Raw genomic sequence first — 22152 nt, forward strand, 5'->3', positions numbered from 1 at the left:
CCTGCCGGCATGTGGATAGGACTCCGGGTCGGATTTTCGACCAACAAGTAGGCAGAACGATTGTTCAGCTCCAAGAGTGGCGTGCCACAGACGGCTAAGTTGAGCTCCAAGAAGTGTGGTGATGGCTGGAAGAAGGCCTGTGTGCCTGGCAGCTTCTGATGCTTCATCAGAGTCAGACGAACAGGCACTCCTTTGACCAGTGGGGGCAGAACCGTGCTGGCCTCAACCACTGCACGGCAGGCCTGTGGAATGGTCTGTCCGGACAGCAAGTGTTCAGGGCCTTCTGAGCAAGGCTCAGAGGATGGTGTGGCTCGGACCCAAAGGACTTGATTGCAAGTGTCCAGCTGGGCACCGAGTCGAACCAGCAGATCTGCTCCAATGAGTGCAGGTGGATCAAGCTGTGGTATGATGCTGAATGTATGTGTGAGCTGTCTTGCTCCAAGCTGGATAGTCAGGGAGCAGACCTCTGGCGCTTTCAGGAGCCTCTGCGGCCAAGTAGGTGACAAGAGCCGATGGCTACTTGTCACACTGACCAGAAGAGGGTCCTTCTGACGCAGGTGTTCAAACGTCTGCTGGCTGATGGCTGACTTTTCCGACCAAAGAGCAAGGCGAGCATCTGAGATGTGGGTGCAGTTGATGGTAAGACCACCAACTATGTGTGGTGCATATGGCTGCAGGCTGACGTTCTTCAGCGAGCAGAGAAAAGATGAATGTGTGCAGAGCGGAGTTCCAGGAGCGGTTTCGTGCCTTTGCAGGCGGACATCGTCTGTGGGAGCCGTAGGGAGGGGCATGACCTTGGAACAAGGGTTTTGCTGCTCACTTATGCTGACTTCAAGAATGGAGGATGGTCGGCTGCTATCCGGGTTCCAGGGCTTAGGTGTGTCCACCTGGGCCCACAGTTGACCCTTCTGGCAGTCGATGAGGGGAGCTAGACGTTCAAGCAGGTCCTGACCAATGAGAAGTGGTTCAGTGTCTAGCTGGCAGACATAAAACGGGTGAACCAGAGTCATGTCTTGGAAGGTGATGTCCAGCCACGCCCGGTGAGGTATACACTCCCGGGTCTGGGTGTAGCTGGTGATTTTCAGGCCACAAGGTTCTACCTGGACTGGTTCCCGAGCGACCGCATGGTGTCAGACACGCGATAGAACAGTGTGGAGCACATCAGGGTGATTTCTGAGCCGGTATCCAGCAGAGCATCAACCTGTATGCATCCACCTACGTTGGTGCTACAGTACAAACGGCGAGCATGATCATGGTTTGTTAAGTCACCAAGGAACTTCAGAAATTTAGTATCTGGTTTCTCTGGGGGGTAGATTTCAGGAGACTCTTGTGATCTACCAGTAGTGTTCCCCCAACTGATCAGGTAGGTCCTGGCCACGCTGGGGGGTTGAGCCACGCCTAGTCATGCGGACGTTGGCTCTGGGTCTGGCTTCTTAGAAGAAGACTTTGGTGCAGGGGTTTCTTCTGCAGTTCTCAACTGTTCCTTCTGTTTAGCTAGGAACTGCTGAAACATCTCCTGGACGTTGGCTTTGGTCAGGAACTCATCCGTGGACTCGCGTTCGGGACCTACCTGTGGGCGGCGCTCCTTAAACCTTCCATTGTTCCGACCTGCCTTCCGTTGGTTTTGGTTGGGCCACTTCCTGTCTGATCGTCCAGACCTAGGCGGCCAATCAGCACCCCCCTTTCCCTGTTGAGGAGATTGGGACTGCTCTCGTGGTTTAACAGGTCTAGGTTTAGCAGATTTTGGCTTAGTGGGTGGAGCTTCTGTGCCTTCGAGCTCCAAACGCGGCTCGGTGTCGGGAGCTAGGTGCATGACGCGGTGATGTGCGTCAGGCTTTTGGGGCTTTCCGCCGGCTTCCCAAGCCTGTTGAGCGTATCTCCTAATCTCCTGAGTTGTCAAATTTTTCATCCAACAATACATTGAGACTTCGGATCGAACACACTCGTGCAGGTTGTGAATGAACAGGGATCTGAAGGCAGGGTCTTCCTCGAGCCCAGGGCCGTTTCGACCTTGGAAATAAGCACTTTTGAGTCGGCGATAATACTCTCTGGGGGGTTCGTTCCTCCCGTGTTTGATGGAGAAGGCCCCCATTGTAGCTGACGCAGAGTCTGCATACGTGGCGTATTCATCCCTCAACGCTCGGCAGAGCGAGGAGTACCGATCTCGAATGTCAGGTGGTAGAGTTTCCATGAAACCGTGCACCGTTCTAGATGTGGTTTTCCAAATTAGCTTGAGCTTTTCCCTTGAAGAGGGTGCTGGAAGATCAAGCAGACAACGTTCTATCTCCCTGAGATAATCGTCGACATTGGATTCGCCGGTGTTAGGATCAAAGCGTTCTATGTCTTTAGCTAGCGATTCAATTTGACGTACCCGGAGCCCTGACTCACGGTACAGCGCGTCATCCTTTGACTCTGACCCACGGTCTGTCTCAGAGGGCGCTGGATATCGCTGGTGTGCTCTGGGCTCCCAATGTTGACTCCTGGGGCCCAAATCGGGGTCCGGCATGCTGTGGCGGGCTGCTGGCACGTCACGTGGGTGTCTTGGGAGGTCCTCCTCCCGGGGCACGTCTGCGTAGTGCAGCCTGCGTCTTTCAACTGGGGCTTCTGCGTAATACACCTTGTCCGGGTACGGACTGGCGTATGATGCTTTGTCCTGCAGCTGGTTGCTTGCATGCCGAATACCGGAGTAGCTAGGATGGGTAGATGGTTGAGGTGCAGGTTGGGGTGCATAACCCCAATCGGCACCTTGCACTCTTCGTGGACTGGGGGAGCGGTCTAAATAGAGGAGCCGCTCGGCTGGTCGGCTTCTCACTGATTGAGAAGGCCGTGAAGATGAGGGTGGTGGTCCAAACTGGGGTTCAAGGGCGAACTGCTCTCGGCCCCTAGGTGGTCCTGAATGCCCTATAGTGTGTGTAGGGAACGGGGCCGAAGGTTGGGACAGATAAGCTTCATCTCTCCCCTGCGGCGTGCGTCCGTCCAGAGAGTCATGGTGTTTTCCCCCTTCCCACTGTTTGTTGTCATCAGCAGAGGGGGGCGGGGTCTCCTCCCCATCTTCCCCAGAATCGGTGCGGGTGTCGTCTTCCTCAATCAGCCTTCCATTTCGCTGTTTTTCAGCTAGCATACTCTGGAGGTTCATGATCTTCTGACCACGTTGAAGTCCTCTCTGATAGAGGATCAGGGCTAACTTAGCCAAGTGAACCTGGATTGGTTTTGTACCATCCGGGTTTTCTATTTGATCAATTACAGCTTCTAGCTCGTCGCTACGCTGTTCTTCAGTGAAATCCCTAGAAGGGTAGTCGGGTTCTCGAGCAACCGCGACCAGTTTGGACAATATTTGTCCAGAAAGTAGGCCAGGTTCACATTCGTGGGCCGCAGCGCCACCTGGTTGCTGGGAGTTGGTCAGTTCACTACTCTGTCCCTCCATTTTAACAACCGAACCAAAATAGCCTAGTAGAGCTTCTGCAGATTGCTCAAGCTGCACCTTTTGGGCAGCAACTGCTAGCTTTGTAGCAGAAAAACACTAAATTAACCTTTGTGCGCACAGGTTTTAGCGTTTTAAGATTGCACGGAATGCCGTGACTGACGCTTAAAATACTATTCCTTTCAGTATTTTAGCAAAAGCTGGTGCGTTGCCGTAGCAACGTCTTACAACACTTGCAGTGTTAAATGTGCTATTATTCCTTCAGAATATTAGCAAACAGGGTGTTATCAGTCTTTGAGTGAAGGTTTCAGTTAGTTACAATAGCCACTGTGAGTTAAAGTCGCTAAATTAGCAGTTAATTTTAGCCTAAAAGGGTTAGTCAGAATTACTTACACGCTGCACCTTTAATGAGTAACTGAATTTTAACCTAAAAGGTTAGCCAGAATTAATTACACGTTGCACCTTTAAAGAAGCACTGAGTTACTGGTGAGAGTTCGATGCAGCTTCCTGCTCAGCGAAATCAGCACCACTCTGTTGCTGGTTCAAGGCAGAACAACTGATTATTTTAATTCAAGCTAAAGATTTGTTTGTTTGTTTGTGCCGGATAGAAAATCTCTGTGTATCCAAGCCTCACACGGGCTGCACCAATTAATGTTGGGGTTATTAGGAGCGAACAATTTGTAAGCTTTAACTTACTTTTGGATTCTTCAATAAATTCTGTAAATATGGGAATATTTACTGATTTATTAATTAATTAAGATATTCTTAGATATACGGGGCACCATTCCCCTTCAACCGGGGAAAAATTGAATCCAAAACTCTTATCAGTCCTTCTTGAAGTTCGTAGAATCCTCGGAGCAGAGACTTCTCTTCGACACAACAAAGCTACTGGAGACGAAAATCTGAATTTTATAACGTTTAATTAACAATTTGTCAAATGAATAAACAGTGGCATAAATGAATAATAACCATGTGATATAATAAAAGGATGTATATTCAAAATAATGTTCAAGGTGTTTTGTGTGTATGTATGTGTGTGTGTGTTTCTAAAATGGAGTCTGTATGCAAGATGGCTGACCCCTTTGTCTGGCTAAAGTGTGGGTGGCAACTTGCACTTTAACTTCCAAGGCACTTAGAATCAGTAGTAACTTAACCTTAAATCACTCAAAACATTTCAAAGGATCATGAAACAACACAAAAGATTAATCACGAATAATATCTTTTAGTTTAACCACGTGGCCAAGCAGAAAACATTTAAAGATACCAAACAATGATCAATAAGCAGTTTATTCTTTCAAAATGACCCGACGGACGTGTTTGGGAACGAAAGAGGAAAACACGAAGCTACTTTTTAAGCAATAGCGCGGTTTTATTGCTTATTCTGGACTATAGAGGAAACGGGAGAAGAAAAGGAGAGAGAGAACTGAGTTTTCTGATCACCAGAACAGCAAGGCGTCCCCGCTGTTTGATTTGACGGTTCTCCGTGTTTCTCCGTGTTTCTCCGCAGTTTGGCGTCGTCCGTCGGTTTGATGCTTTCTCCGTTGTTTTGGCCCCACGAGTGTTTCTCCAACGGGCTGGACACAAAGAGAACGAAGTTTCTTTTGGGCTGAGTTTGACAACTTACAGCGTCTCTGAGAGCTGGATGGAGCTCCGCTCGTTCCCAGTCAGGTCCTGATGGAGTTGGAGTGTAGTTTCCAGCAGTTCCGTGGGCTCAACTTGGGCACTTAGAGCTTCTGCGTGCTCAAGGGAGTCGGAGCGTTCGACAAGCGTGTCCTTACCGCCAGGTATCCTGGCCAAAAGAACGAGGTTTCTTTGTCTCTGCTGAAGATTTATGGTCTTAGTTCGCGGGGAAAGCTCCACGGCCTCCCGCACATGCGCAGAACGTGTTTCTGGTATTAGGCGGTGACATCATCCCAATGCTTCCGTGTGCAAAGCATCATGGGAAATGAAGTTTCTTGGCGCTGATGTGATTATTTGCTTTTCAAAGCAATTTAAGCACAGTCATTTTGGAGAAAATCACTGCATAGCAATTTCCTCATGAGGTCAGACCCTCAACATATATATATATATATATATATATATATATATATATATATATATATATATATATCAGACGTCAAGCTAAACAGACAGGGTTAAAAAATATGATCGACCTTTTCCCCATCACTTTCATTTTTTAAATAGTAATTAATAAACATTCGATACCATTACAATTTCCTTTGATTTCATTTTAAAGAAATATTTAGAGTGCCCAGGTAGCACATCAAAAATGCAATTTAATGGTTTTCTTAAAGCAGGAATGTTTAACCTGAGCGGCCAGAGCGCTCTCCTTCCTTCTGCTCTGCGTAAACCTGAACTGATCACCTACTTGTGCGTAATCAAATGTCTATAGGGGAAAATATGGAAAGCTAACCATGAGGTTCACTTTTGCCTCAGACCGACTTATTGCTGTTTTATGGTGTGGCTGAATCTGCGATCAGCTGCCACGCGGACTGGAACAACAAATGCTGCAGGTTGGGAGTCACTGGCTGGAGCGGACCCGATAATACGTCATCCCAAAATAGAAGCTAATATCTTAATTTGACCTGGAATTAAAAATGTTGTTATAAAACCTCTTAAAAGTTTTTATCACAGAGGAGGCAGCGCTCATCTCTGCATTCAGTCTGACAGCACAGCCCCGGAGTTCGTGAGTGTGTGTGTGTGCGCGTGCGGGCGCGGCACAGCTCCGTGAGCCGCTCCAGTGACCGCGTCTTGTTATTTGGCGCTATTTAAACCAATGTTGTAAAATTACTTCTGCCCAGCCCAGATGTGCTCACTTGTGCACCCGTGAGCCGTGGTTCCGCTGGAACACGTCTGACTGACAGACGCGCTCTGAACTTCAGATCTTCAGTGCGCTGTTAAAAGAATAATTTCTTGATTTATTTAGTTACATCCACAATGTTCTGTGTGTGAGGTTTACAATGTCAGAACACCTGCATGAGACAGGTGTTAATTACAATCTGCCAGAATGACTCGCCACCTTCAGATTTCTCCAACACCGTTAAAAATGATCAAATACGGAACATATCGGCGTGCGCAGGCCAGAGTGCTGAAGCTCGGCGCATTGTTATTATGAAGCTAGGGAACATGTGGAGGATACACACACACGCGCAAAAATATACTTGTTTTCAATTGCATTTATTGTGCCCACTTACTTTTTCTTAGGCCCACCCACAAATGAGTTTCTGGCTACGCTAATGGTGACATATGACAGACTTCTCTGAGCTCGGCAGCCATTACACTTTTCACCTCGCGCACCCCCTAGCGGCAGCTCGCGCACCCCCAGGGGTGCGCGCACCACACTTTGAGAATCCCTGCCTTAGGTAATGGGAGCTAGTCTCCCCTCCACCCTATTGTAGCAGGACACCCTAAGGATTATAAACCATAATGGTTAGTTGGTTCAAACAGGCTCTGTTCTGCACGTGTGAAAAAGTCTCTGTTTAGAGTGGGAAGGAACCATTTCAAAGGGTGGATTAATTAGATTAATTGATAAATCCATGTTAGCCTGATCAACTAACAGGAATCATTTTCTAATTACCATCACCCACATTGCTGACAGAGGCGCAAATTAATCCTGATAGGACCCAAATAATAGTCAGCTGTGTTGGCCTCCAGTAAACTTTCGCCTTAGTATTCAGAACCACTGAATAACAGGAAATTAAAAGGAAAGTGTGTTGTCACAGGAAAACAAGTACGGCAATCTCATTCCACCTTAAAATAGAAAACAAGTTCTAATTAGGGAGTCCAAACCAGGGTCTGTACAATAGAACTCACTTGCGGCCTCAACCTCCCTGAAAAAGCAGCGTATTCTAAGGTTCTAACGGAACCAGTAAAAGTGCACACTAGCTACACAACAATGTTAAAGTTCAAGGGTATGTTTAAATCAAATGTGATTAAATATGATGAGTCAAGTCAATGAAAAAATGCATAAAATATTTAAGGTTATTATTAGTTGTAAAGCAAGAATGGGGATTTGTCTATATTCTCATAAATTTCAATAATGGTGTATAAATTATGGAATCGGTATGCTATTCTAAAATTCTGTTAAAGTTTCAAATGGTTTGGGGGGTTGGGGTTATAAGCTTATGCTTCTGCCTGTACCCATTCTTGAATTGTATAAGTTGTGTGTTTACTTGTGTTTACTTGTAAACCTTCAAGTGTTTTTTTTAATTATTATATATTAAAGATATTATTATTATTATTATTATTATTATTATTATTATTAAACTGGTCTAAATCAGCACAAGAAACTGGTTACAGGGCAGGATCACTAATGGGACCAGAGGGAGATGATCTGAGAACCTTCACTACTGACAAACACGTTTTAAAGCGTTTCACAAAGTGAAACACAGGGAACCAGATCGGAGCAATCACACTGATTCAGGAGAGACTTCAAAGAGCTAAGAAGAACCTGAGGCTCATCATTGTTATCAGACACAAGCTTAGACACAGAGTCTTTGCACCCTTAACCACAGCCCCGGAGCCTTGCAAGATCTCCAAGGAGACATGAAGCTTGTCCTTCTAGTTTCCCTCCGTGCACCGGCAGGTGGTCTCAGCAGATCATTGAGCCGTCACTACTTAGACTTCAGAGGGGCGACCTCGCCCAAAATAGTTATACAGTTAAAACCCCAAAGAAGCACATCAACATCTCCACTCTGCAGAAACTACAGAGGAAAGCTCAGATCCTGCAAACGCGGCTAAAACAGTGGCAAAGTCTGACTTCATCTGCATACATCAGCATAATCCCTGTCCGCCAAACCCCAAAGAAATGCTTTTTCATACTTTGGCAGTGGACGGATCACCGCACACAGCACTAGGATGTCACCTTGAATTTCCCCGAGCTGGACATTGAAGCTGGAGAAGTGGAAGATGCCATCAGAAGAACATGGATCGGAAAACCAGAGCAACCCCTCCACCAGCTAATGAAGCCAGAGTCTGGAGGAACAAGCTCACGGGCATGCTCTTATTTTGATATGCCTTCTGGATTGATGATCATTTCCTCTTCTGAGGAAGTCCTGTGGTGTTTTTAAAAAGGAAAAGCAGGCTAACAACCCATGATGTGCAGTAGAAAGGACATCAGCCACATTCATTATCCAAGGCACATTATAAATAAAGCTTTGATTGATTGAAGTGAAACTTGTTGGACTTTTACTTTATAAACTATCGTCGTTTGACTAAAAAGCAGGAGCGAAGAATCTGACGCTTCATCCAGGCCTGTGATGAACGGAGATCTGTCCTCAGCTGGGATTCTCACCTAATGCTCCAACCAATGAAATGTCCCTAATATGGACAGGGGTCAAAGATCACTTCCTGTCTACTCATTCATTTACATCTGACATCTGGAGCTCAGCAACACGAGAAGAAGAGTAAAGACTCCACAACAACTCCATTTAATCTCCTCTGAGCTCAGCTAAGACTACCATCGACCTGCAGTGGGGTCTGAGGTGTTTCACAGAGAAAACAACAGAAACCAGGAGAATTATTAAAAACCGATCAGCATGAAGTGTGGTCTTCAATGACCGGATACCAGTGTTGGCTCTGAGTAGAGCTGCTGGTCCTCCTCATCACCAGAAGTCCTCTGAGCTGGTTCACACATCTGAAGCCCGCTGGTTTCCTGGGAGGTCTTCCAAAACAGGCTGGAGTGTCCTGGGCTAATTCATCCCCCCCCAAAAAAAATTGTTGCTGGGAAAAGAGTGGTTTGGGGTTTTGCTCCAGGACCTGATATCTGAGACCAGCCCCTGGATAATTGGGAGAGTGTGGTGGGAGCGTTTCTCATCTTACATCTTCTATCCTAAATGGTCTAGACGTTCAGCTAATAGGGTCACTAGATCCTAGATCTAGCGCTCACTTCATAAATAAAACAACCCACGTGAACAAGCGTCATTCTAATATCTGCTACGGTTATGAAGTCACCAGTATGAAACCAGAGGTGATAACTGGTAAACGCACAGAATAACGCAGGTGACACACTCTGACGTATCTGGATCAGAAACTGTTTATGCTACACGTTAGAAGACTGATGTTAGGCTTTGCTCTCCTAAGCTGTCTACAGGCCCATTGGCATCATTCTTTAGAAGACCATGTTTACTCTATGATGTGTGGGACGATGGAGTGACCAGTCAGCCAGAAGATGACCAGATGCAACCACATGTTTCCTCATGTCACATCCCACTAACACAACCAAAAGAGGACACAGACCCGACATCGAGTGTAACGAGAAATGACGTAATGAGCCACGTGTCCATGTGGAGTCAGAACACACGAAGAGAGAAGGAAAACAACTGATCCTTCGTGGATCTCACAGGATCACTGGGCTGAAGATACCTGACACCAGCCCCATGATGTACCGATGGGTCTACCAGCCAGTCAGATTCCTGGTTCCAGGCTCTGGAATAACTGAACACACTTCAGAACTGTCTGGTGCGTTTAGTGCTTCTGTTCATCTCACTTTAAGAAAACACACGCACAAACACACACAAGTGTTTAGCAACAGGAGCTTAAAGGAATCCAGCTGTGCCCACATCACTAACAGCTGCAAGGTAAATACGACACATTCTGTAATAAAAAAAAATGTTCATATTTTAAATTATTGTTCTTTAGATTCAGCGATACGTGTCCAGGTTTGACATTTGTCTCTCTCCAGCAGCACCAAACACACACATGCACGCACACATGCATGCACGCCCACACACACCCGCACACTCACGCGCACTTACACACACACAGAGGCTGGGTCTGAGGTGGATTCTGGGGTGTGGCTACCCTTTGATTTCCATATGACCATTTCTAAAACCATCAGCTGACAAAAACATTCTGTGAGGTTCTGAGAACAGATCACAGCTGTAGCCTGTGAAAAAGAAACAGAACACAGCTTAGTTGTAAACAACTGCAGACCAATCAAACCGCACAAGGGTGCTTTTAAGAAAGCATGATGTAAATATGAATATAATAATCATGCCATGTCATGATGAAGGAGAAGATCCAGCTCCTCTCATCTCCTGTTTGAGCTCAGAGACTCCTCTGGCTCCGTCTCTTCGCTAAACTGATCTCTGCACCCGAAAACCTTCACTGGTGTCTCCATTAGATGCTGTCTGTGGCTCTGAAGCTAGAATCTGATACTGATCCTGATCCAGAACATGATCCAGACCCAGATGCTGATTCTGTACCAGAGCCTGACCCAGATCTAGATCCAGAACTTGATCCAGAACCTGATCCAAATCCTGATCCTGACCCTGTTCCAGCTCGAGAACCTGATCCTGATACGGATCCAGATCCAGATCTAGATTTTGATCCAGATCCTGACCCTGTTCCAGATCCAGATCTAGATCTAGATCCAGATCCTGATCAGGGTGGCTGGGCTCTCCCTTAGAAATAGGTTTAGAAGCTTGTTCATCAGGGAGGGGCTCAAAGTAGACCAGCTGCTCCTCCACATCGATAGGAGCCCGTGGAGGAGGCTCGGACATTTATGATGCCTCCTGGCAGTGGTAGCTTGTCTATAGGGGGCGCTAGGGTGCTGCCTTACTAGTTGAAGAAGAAGAAGGAGAAGATAGCAATGACAAAATATCATAAAAACATGAAAATGAAACTAAATGATCTATGCATCATAAAGACTATGAGTGCTGTGTAAGCTGCATTTAAATATAGTTTAAAAATGTTCTCTACCATGACCGTATCATCGTCTGATGTATTTCCTGTTCCTCTTTGGACGCAGCAATCTCTACCATAGACCTACGCTATAACGCATGTGTGGTGGAACCACTCCAATAGAAAGGAGAGCCGTTGGGCGCAGATGTTTGCGACCGATATCGGGCAGAGTCCCAGCTCAGAGCAGGATGTTGACCCGGAACTGGAAACTCTCCACAATTCACCATTTCTTTTTTTTATCATTTAATTTTTAGCTCACCGTTCTGTTTTAGAGCAGCTGAGTACACCTAGTGGAGTTTTTTCCTTATGAAGAATGGGAAATTGATGGAATGTAGCATCAGAGAGATGTAAACACTCTCCAGCAGGTAGAAAATGCCCCAAAACTCGATTTGCGAGATAAGTTGGCAGGAAATGACGCAATGAACTCGGAACTCCGAGCGGCAAACGCGGAGATTTCAGAGGACCACGAGATCCCAAATTTAAAGATGGCTGCACCCAGTGCTACCAGAAAGTATTTATTGTCTTTATTTTTTTCTCATTTATATGTTCTGTTTTCTTTCTTTTTGCTATGCAACAGCACCAGTAAGCTGTTCATTGTTGTTATCAATAGTTATGTTGTTGAAGAATTGAACATCGCTGACAAAATTGACCGTTGTTTATGGTTTTTACTTTTCCTGGCATTTATATTTTTACATTTGATTTGTAATGTTTTTCTGGCTGTATGTGGCGACTGACGAAGGGCGTCTATGTCACTATTATTTAGGTTCAGAGAATACTTCGTTATACAATTCTTTTGGTTTAGTCCTCAACAACACAGGTGGCGTCCATTTTTTCCGAATTGGAAGCTGGAACGCAAAACGAGCCCATTATATAATTTCCTACTTGGAAAATCCGAGTTCTGAGGACAACTGCAACGCAGCATCAGCCTATATCAGCAAGTCCCCCCACAACACTCATGGCTCAGTCATCGTCCTCTTGGCCTAGTCGTTTCTTGTCTTGCATCAGATCAAACAACGCCTCACTCGAGTTTTTAGTTCCCTTTTCAGCTTTTAATTTTTCCCACGCACCAGCTCAATAGGTCACATTATGCGCCCTCAGCTTCTGTGGCTTTCTGGCTGCTGCGGCTCAGAATCACGCCGGGCGGTCACAGCTTTCGCCGTTCCTGTCTGGCTCCCAGTTCCACGCCAGGCAATTCAGAGCTTTCACGCTCACCTCATCCAGCTGCACCTTAACAGTAAGCCCGTTCTCGTTACTCTCTAAAACGCCGCCGCATCTTTGTTTCCCTTTGAGGCTGGTGCCGGTGTTCCAAGATTAACAGACGTCTCCTGCGTTTGGGTCTTATCACACGCTACAACCTTCCTCACTGCTCACTACATTGAGCCAAGGTGAGGAGCCTGATGGGGTTTTGTCATGAGAATGGTAATTTGGCACCCCCTAGTGGTGATAGTGGTTAGTGCACCTGAAAACAGACTGCACAAATGCGCCTGTCCAAAATAAAAATTCACCAGCCGTCACTGATGAAGTCATTCCAAATCTTTTAATGTTATTTTAAGTTTAATCTCACGTAGAGTCGTGGGGATTAACCGGTTTGACTATTGACCACAGTGTGAAATGATGTGGTTAGCCCACCTAAAGTCTCCTAAATCACAAATAAAAAAAAAAGACAACCGACCCGTCTGGATCAAAACAAAAGTGATGCTGGAATGGACACACACAGCAGAACCAGAACCTGTGACAACAACCACCTGGACTGTACCTGATTCCACCTTGGAAGCAGCTGAAGTCTCCTGTGTGGGAATATTTTAGACTCTCAACGCTGCTTAAGAAGAAATTCAAGACGACGTCTGTTGTCCATCTGCAAAGCTGGTAGGAAAATGTTGTGACACCTTCATCTTGTTTCATCATCTCTGAGATCATCACTCAAGCTCCAACTGAATCAGATTATAGTGACTGAAGGGATTTAACAGTAATATTAGATCAATCCAGGGAACAAGGGTTCATTTAGTTAGTCTACGTTTCCCCTGCATTTGTATACAGTAAGCCTTCATGGCAAGCCATTTTAACATTTATTCAACAGCAGCTCTGTAATTCCTGTAATAAAAATAGCACCTTTGTAATAGTAATAATCTTAATCTGCAGTATTGAAAGTAAAGATGTGAACAAGCACGTCCATAATAACAACTGCACGAGTAGGGCTGCACCGATCAGGTTTTTTGTTGCCGATCACCGATACCGATATCAAAGAATGCTGATCACCGATACCGATCACCGATACCGATCATGTGGATTGGCCAGAAATTTTCTACAACATTATAATGAGTGCTACAAACTACATAATCTGGGAATAAAGGAAATGTAACCTAATCTAAAATGGTCTGTATTAAGGTTGTCACGGTGTGAAAATTTAACCTCACGGTTATTGTGACCAAAATTACCACAGTTTTCGGTATTATCGCGGTATTTTTTTAAACGTGTTACATTTTCACACTATTAAATAAACCCTGTATGTCAGGAAATATTGTCCTCAGTTTGTGTCTAAATTTTGCCTAAAATGTGTTATTTTGTAATTATGTTGTTTATTTGTTTACATTTTTTCCCTTTAGTCTTTAAAATACCAATATTTGCCCATAACTTCTTATTTTATGTCTGTTTGATGTCATCATTTAAAAAATATTAGATCAGATGATACTCGGTACTCAAGTAGCCTTCTAATCAGATACTTTTTGACCCTTACTTGAGTACTAAACCCTATATCAGGAAAATATTGTCCTCGGTTTGTGTCCTTCCAGTGAGCTTTGCAGATGTGGGAAAATGTCATCAGGCAGTAATCATTGTTAAATTCATAATTATTCTCGGAGAGAGACCAACTCTTATCTGCCCCTGGGAGCCCCATAATGCATAGCGTCATTTCAACATGGCGGTGTCCGCGACATGGTTTATATGCAGGTAGCGGCGCTGCGGCTGCTTTATACAGCGACTCGTTGCATTCTCCCTCAACCCAAATCCTTGGATCACACATTTTAGCTAAAACGCTAACGTTAGCTTGCCTTGCGTTGACTGTAGAGTTGTGGGTGATGGTCACGCAGATGTGTCATGAGATTTGAAGCGTTGCTGCCTTTCACAGACACTTATTCTGCACGTGCTGCAAACAGGATAGCCGTCTTCTATAAACTCCCTCGGCATTCTTCAAATATCCAAACGATGTCCGTACTTCCCACTTTGTCTTCTTTGAGGGATAATAAATGTCCTGAGTGCTGCCGTCTCCTCCTTTGGTCATTATTTCAGCTTCAGCTTCAAGAAAGTTTTGGTCGTAAACAACAAAGCGCGCATGTGCCGCCGGTCCTGCAACTTCAGCAGATGATACGGTGGCTGGTAAGGGTCACCGCGCCTACACCACAGCCACGGTAATCCACCGAGATAATATAGTTTTTTTAAAAACAAGACGGTTATTATTATTGTCAACTTTTTTTTTTACCGGGGTTTACCGCTACACCGGTTACCGTGACAACCCTAGGCTGATCGGTCTGCTTTGATCTATTTTGAAACCTCCGATCAAAACCGATAGGGGCGCTATCGGCCGATTACGATCAAATGCCGATCCATCGGTGCATCCCTATGCACGAGTAGGAATTCAGCAGGTTGTCAGCAGTTAAACCTTTTGTCTCTTTAAACTCAAAACAGACTATTAGGCAAACTTAATTTAGGGTATTTTAAAAGTTTTAAAATGTGAACTAAAATTTACAGAGATTACTTTGATTTTACACATGAATTTTTCTAAGCAGAATCTCTGAAAAACAGCATAGATATCTTCTGGTGTGTGTGTGTGTGTGTGTGTGTGTGTGTGTGTGTGTGTGTGTGTGTGTGTGTGTGTGTGTGTGTGTGTGTGTGTGTGTGTGTGTGTGTATGTGTGTGTGTGTGTGTGTGTGTGTGTGATTTATTTACATAATACAAATGTGAAATCAGTTTGTGTAATCATGAAACCGTGATTATTTCTCAGGCTATAATCGTTGCAACTCTGGTCTCATCTCACAGGAAGAGTGAGGTTAGGTCTGTTCATCACTGGCTGTCGTCGTTTCTGCATGTGAACCACCTGAGGCAGAGAAGATCTGCAGCTACTAACTGAAATAATCTGAAGCTAGCTTTCTTTCTGTCTTTTTAAATGGTAAATGGCCTGTATTTGATATAGCGCCTTCTAGAGTCCTGGAACCCCCCAAGGCGCTTTTCAACACAGTCAGTCATTCACACATTCACACACTGGTGGGGATGAGCTACGATGTAGCCACAGCTGCCCTGGGGAGCACTGACAGAGGCGAGGCTGCCGAGCACTGGCGCCACCGGTCCCTCCGACCACCACCAGCAGGCAACGTGGGTTAAGTGTCTTGCCCAAGGACACAACGACAGCGACAGACTGAGCGGGGCTCGAACCTGCAACCTTCCGATTACGGGGCGAGCTCTTAACTCCTGTGCCACCGTCGCCCCACCTCTCACCTGAAATCAGAACTCAACCTGGACCCATTTCACTTTGAATGCATGCTCTTATTTTGAAAGGTCTTCTAAATGACGCTCACTTCCTCCTATGAAGAATGATGTCACCTGAGTGTTTTAACATCTGCAGAACAACAGCAAATCACACCATGAACGTATGAGTTGTGATAAACACACACACACACACACACACACTCCTACCAACTTCCTGTTTGGACCTGCAGCCTCCTGTAGCAGCTCTTCTCCATCATGTGTCTGACGGCTGGATGAAGACTCAATCCTCTACATGTCCATCACAGGAAGACGATTTGTAAAGACAGACAGAGAAGTGCTGCTACGGAAGCCTGGAGGTCCAAACAGGAAGTCAGGAACAAAATGTGTTTTTCGGGGGTTGATGCCTTCTAAAACTGTGTGATAAAAGGATCAGAGACACACTGGTGATGTGGGTCTGATTACGACATGAGAACTGCTTTAGCTGCACACCAACTCTCAGTGCTACAGAAGGACCTGGAACATCTGGACCACTTCTTCTAACTGGACCCAGATCAGCGTGAGGAACTTGCTGAAGGTAGATGTGCCCCCCCCCCCCTCCTCCATTGCAGCGAGACTGTTTACTGAAACTCTCTGTGAACAGACTGCTGATGCTGGCGTCGATAGCAGAGCTTTGAACTGAACATCTCAGGGGAACCAGCCGGGCGGGTCAGCAGTCTGGTTTATCAGCTCTCCAACCCTGACTCTCTCCAACGTGACACATCCAGCCCAGAGCTGCTGACTTTCAACGTGGATTTGATCATCATCACACCAAAGGATGTGCAGGAGCCTCAGCTGTGTGCCACGCTCTAATCTGGTGTTCCCTACACTATAATTAGGTTGGTGAGACTCAGAGCTCACAGTGGACCCCTCTCTCTCTCTCTCTCTCTGCCCCCCCTCTTCCTCCTCCCTCCTTCTTTGTACAGTCAAATTGGTTCCAGATGCATTCTCTCATGGCTAGCCTCCAGAACAAGATCGCTACATGAAAGAAACAAAAGAGAGAAGTTTCACAAAACTGCACAAGATCAGAAATGAACGGAATTCCTGCAGGATGACCGAGGAGAGGAAAAGTCTGTCTTTTCCACATGTGGTGTCTTTATCACACCTAGAGCACTCTGGGAGTTTCTTTATTGCGGTCCTCTGGCAGACAATGTGCTGCCCAAATGAGGATCTAAGAGTTCTGCTTCTTTCATGTTCCAGACAGATGTGTTGGAGGAAAAAACGTCGGTACAAAGTGATGTTTAGGCGGAGCAAATCCACATCCTGCACCCATGTGCGCTGCACTTCAAAGGCCGACCCACCAGCATGCTGGACCCATTTATAACCCTGCTACAGATAAAAACACTGTGGTCCAAACTAAATGAAGCAGGGACATCGGCTGAAGGTCTCAGAAGGCTCGGAAACAAAACAGCCTCTAAAGATCCTTCCTGTTTTATCTGAACTCCCTGGTTCTTCAGTTTCTGTCTTTAAATCCCCTAAAAGCAGCAGGGAGCACAACAAAAACACCCATCTGAGCTCGACTTTAACCCAGCAGCAGCTCGAGGTTGGTTCAGAAACTCGAAATGAAGGAATGTGATGGTTTTAACGCAGAAGATCATCAAAAAGCTGCTCCTATTAAGCTAAAACACTCTTCCTTCCAGGTCCATGCACGCGTGATGTTTACTCTGATGCAAACAGCTGTTTGTCTACAATAGGTGACGTCATCAGAGTGAGTTAAAACGGTTCCTCGGTAAACAGAAAAGCCCTGCTTCCTCTGGTCTCTGTCCCACCGCGGGAAGGAAACTGGACCAAACTCAACTCAGACACGCTTCGAGGCCACTTCGACTAACAGACCCGGTGGTCGACAGCAGAACCGGTCACCACCAAAAGCATTCAGCCAGCGGTTCTGCTGTGAGTGGGGCTCGGTCTGCGGTCCTGGTCCCGAGCTGACACAGAAAGATGACAGACGGAGCTGGGATCAAACCCGAAGTTCGCTCGGACTCACCCTGAGCTCCCAGCTGGCTGTAGAAGTTGGCGGCGAGCAGGAAGCTGGCTATCTGGAAACACACACGCATCTTATAGAAGTCCTAAAGTGCATCGTGAAGGAGAAGAGACAGAAAAGTCCGCAGCTGTAACTCTGACACGCCACTCCATGGATCCCGTTAACTCGGCTCTGCGCGTCCTCTGCCCCCGCTGCGTGTGCGCATGCGCCAGACGCAGCGCCAGCCCCGTTCAAATGTGCGTTTATGAGATTAAAGCGCCGGAAGTTCACCGGGTTTTAGGAGAGACGTTAAACTAACGGTAACCATGCACATGAGTGTTGATGCTTCTATTAAAATGAAACCAAACACTTGAATGTGACAGGTTATAGAGCAGGAGCGGATCTAGAGGGACAGTAAAGGTGCCTGTAACACGGCAGGGGCGGGGCTTATTATCATGTGCATGGGAAACGAAAATGACATAAGTGGTTTAAACACACACACACACACACACACACACACACACACACACACACACACACACACACACACACACACACACACACTTGTATTTATATGCTTGTGTGGACCCTCTAGTGACTTCCATTCTTTTTTTATTTTATTTTTTTTCATGTTCGTGACTGTATCACGCCTCACCCCAACCATAACCACTGCTATTCTATTCCTAACCTTAACCTAAACAAAAGTTAATTCACACCAAATCTGTAAAACCACGTTTTAGGGTATTTTGTCATTGTGTGGACCAGCCAAATGTTCCCTCAAAGTGAAAATGTCCACACACTACAGGTTAAAAGTTCAAATTTGTCCACTTAAAACCTATGAATACAAGTACTGCTTTATTATAATTTACAATAATCTGTAATTATTACAATGGAGAAAACCCAAATCCCTAATGGGACTCTTTGGTTCTTTAAGGTGATGAATATCTTTTTAGTGGTATTTTTCAGAGCTCAGTGTTGAAAAAGCAGGTTGGAATCATCAACTTGGACTAAGTATTAACCATCTCTGCTGGTGAGATTTGCCACTCCCAGTCCCATTGGTGGGTTAAACCATTTTGAAATGTACATTCAAGTTTGAATCAGTGACTTTGGTAGAACCTTTTAGCTCCGTGCAGAAAAACCCAGAAACGCAGTGGCGTGCCATTACGCCTGGTGAAATGACAAAGACTTGTTGTTCTTATCTGAGTCATGGGAACACGATATTTAGTTATTTTAAAACTGACACTTTAGAACGAGCATCAAAAGGCAGATCGGTCTCCAGACTCTCTGCTGCTTCTCGTCTCTTTGATTTATAGCTGAGCTCTATGAAAGACATAGAAATAAGAAGCCCCTCCCTTAAAAGATGAGGAGATGAAACAGATGTAAAGATGTAGGGGGTTGGGGGTTAAACCACGTTGTCTCTGTCAGATTAAGAATCAGTAATGAAATGGTTCTAACACAGACACGGTGTGATAATCAGGAATGTCTCAGCAGGAACAAATGGTGACACCCACCACCCAGAACAAGCAGAAGGGCAGCCAAGACATCCGTTGACCTCAGTGGATGAAGTGACATCTTCTGGTTAGACAAGAGGTCTGTCATCAGATCTGTATGAGGAGATACCTGAACCCTACAATCTTTTATTTGTTCAACATGAGAAGCATCAGCTATAAAAGTTCAGACATGAAGTTTTACATGGATATGTTTGAGAAGTAACCCTCGTGTGTATTAACTATAACTGCTGTTAATGTATATTTGATCTTCAATCACATAAGATAACGTGTGAAGAAGTCCGCAACATTAACCCAATCCTTTAGTTTTGAACACGGGCTCTCAGAAACACAGGATCTTTATTTTAAAGGATTTAATTTTTCCTCAGCCTCTTAAAAATTCTTGAAATATTTTTCATTATTTCACAATTTAATTTATTCGGCCTTAATGTTTAGTTATGTTGAGCAAACAAGAAGCGAAGATGAAAGTACGCCCAGCATTTGTCTTCTTTGTTATTTTTTTTTATTTTAATTAGAAATAAAGAGTCTGCTGTATTTATTGATGTACCTCAACTCAAGACAGGCCGTTCGATTTGCACAAAGGTTTTTATTTTAGTTAAAACATTCTGTTGGCCAGTATTCCAAACACTGTGTCAGACTTAAAAAGTGGCATAATCCTTTAACTAAGATGTGTGTGTGTGTGTGTGTGTGTTTATTTGGGGTGGGGGTGGGGGTGGGGGACTGTGACATGATTATTTCAGAAAGAAGTGATTTTCCAGAATTCCCAACAAGCAACAGGAAGTGCTTTTTTTCCACAGAGGCCTCGTCAACTGCCTCCCATTGTCCCCATTATGCCCAAGTCAACAGGGCCAGGCGTCTTTTTGTGCAGCGCAGCTGGAAAACACTAGAGAAACCTCTGTCCAGGGAGACATCTGTCTTTGTGAGGAGTCAAAGGTCCTGAGTGAGGAGCAAGTCAGAGTCTCGAGTCATCGCATCGACCCCATGTGGCCTCGAGGGGCCCACAGAGCCCAGTGGGGTCACATCAAGCTGTCAGTAGGCATGAGCTGGGTGTGTCACTCGTATTCATCCGGAACATGATACACATGTTAGTTTGTGTTGAAGTCTAAATGTGAATCTGAGTTTTAGTAAGACATGTTTCACCAGCATGGGCGCCATCTGGGAGGTTGTCTTCAGCCACATGGAGCCTTTACTGACTGACAGGCTGTTGGATATCAAATCAAATACAGGCCATTTATAACTGGCTGCTGCTCTAAAGAGATGGAAGGTGTCCAGTTTTCCAACATGTCAGCGGCTCAGAGATCCGACTCATCAGAGCCTCGCTGTCAGTCGGAGCTGCGTCTTATTTCTGTTACTGACAACATAAACATTAAAGAGAAAAATGAACTCAGATGGTACTTTGAAGTTAATGAATACAGCTGATCTCTTTGACTTCCTCCTGTGATGCATGATGGGAATTGATTACAATGCTGCCTTCTTTGTCTTGTTTTGTGTTTCCTGCTCCGTTTTAAATGAACTGAGGCAGCATCTGCCCACAGAGCAGCAGCCTGACAGAATAAAGGACCTGTCTGTGTCCAGACGTGGACCTTAAGGCAAGAATCTCCATCCATCACACACCAGCCAACTGGTCCTGTGTTTCAGCACAACGTTTCTTTGTAGGGGTCCATACAGTTGGAGAATCCAGTGTTGTTGTTTTGTGTTTGCTCTGTTGCTGTCTCCACATACCAGATGTTGTTGGATCCCAGTCATTACCCTTCTTTAAAACATGTCTCCGTCTGAAAGGTTGCATGTGAGTCTGAAGTAAATCAACCCACTGCAAGTGATCGAAGTCCATTCTTCTCCAGATGTTCAGCATGTTGATCCATCTAGGTTCCAGTTTAGTTCAAATAATTTAAATTTCACTATCAGTCAACTTGTCAGGGATTTCAGACAGTAAACCCAACGAGCCTCTCTCGTGTCAGAGCAAATAACCCCATCCTGACTAGTCTTAGCTCCTCACATTGTCACGTTGTGGGTTGGAGGAGTTGGACCCAATATGCAGATACCCAGAATGACACGAGGTAGGAGAGGATGTAAAGGAAAACATTCTCTATTAAGAATGACAATGCCTAAATAAAACCTAGAAGGGCACAAAGCCAAAAAAACCTATAGGGGCATGAAGCCAAAATCCTAATAGACCTAAGATGGGGGGGGGGGGGGGCAGCACTGACAAGGACAATGGACCAACAACACACTGTGATGCAGACAGGGTTATATACCCAAGGGCTGGGTGATTAGGGAATTGTGCACAGGTGAGACTAATAAACATAGAGGAGGAGCACACCGGAGCAGGGGAGGAAACCAGACCTAAAAATGGGGAAAGGAGCAAAATGAACTAAAGGGAGAATACTGACTAGATAAACACGAACAGAAGACTACTGATAAGAGGTGGCTAAGAGAAAAGGTGAGGGAAACCTAGAGAGAGCCTGGAGGGGGCTGGGGAACCACAGGGACACTGAAACCTAGGGGGAACACCTAAGGGGAGAAAACCTGGAGTGGGCTGGGGAACACCAGGAGGCACATGAGGAGGGATGCAGACAAGGAGACACATGAGGAACTCAAGGAGACACATAAGGGAAACCTAGAGAGGGATGGAGAACACAAGGAGACACATGAGGGAGATGCAGAACGCAGACTGTGACAGTACCCCCCACCCCCCCTCAAGGGGAGGATACCAGACGCCCACAAGACACGCACAAAACGAAAAACAAGGGGACCAGGGTAGTCCGGAGGGCCGGCGACGGGGAAGCAGGAGCCAGGACCAGGAGGCTCTGGGAGGTCGGCGACGGGGAACCAGGAGCTGGGACTCAGGAAACTGAGGGGACGAAGAAGACTCTGGAGGAGGCTGGGGGGACGAAGACTCTGGTGGCGGACTGAGGGTTTCTGTAGGATGGGATGGGGACTCTGGAGGATGGGACGGGGACTCTGGAGGATGAAGTGGGGACTCCGGAGGATGAAGCGGGGACACTGGACAATGAAGTGAGGAAGCTAGAGAATGAAGCGGGGATGCTGGAGGATGAGGATGATGA

The 22152-nt window shown here is 45.8% G+C and overlaps 1 protein-coding gene across 1 annotated transcript in view; it reads right to left on the reverse strand.

Moving 5' to 3' along the window:
- The window catches only part of reck (reversion-inducing-cysteine-rich protein with kazal motifs), a 99051-nt gene extending 81245 nt beyond the window's left edge, over window positions 1-17806 (reverse strand). The window contains exon 1 of the mRNA XM_054751395.2: window positions 17604-17806. Coding sequence (XP_054607370.2) covers window positions 17604-17673 — 70 coding nt within the window. The 5' untranslated portion in view covers window positions 17674-17806. The remainder of the gene's footprint in view (window positions 1-17603) is intronic.
- Window positions 17807-22152: the final 4346 nt, after the last annotated feature.

Source organism: Nothobranchius furzeri, chromosome 7 (genome assembly GCF_043380555.1).
Source record: "Nothobranchius furzeri strain GRZ-AD chromosome 7, NfurGRZ-RIMD1, whole genome shotgun sequence".
Lineage (NCBI taxonomy): Eukaryota > Metazoa > Chordata > Actinopteri > Cyprinodontiformes > Nothobranchiidae > Nothobranchius > Nothobranchius furzeri.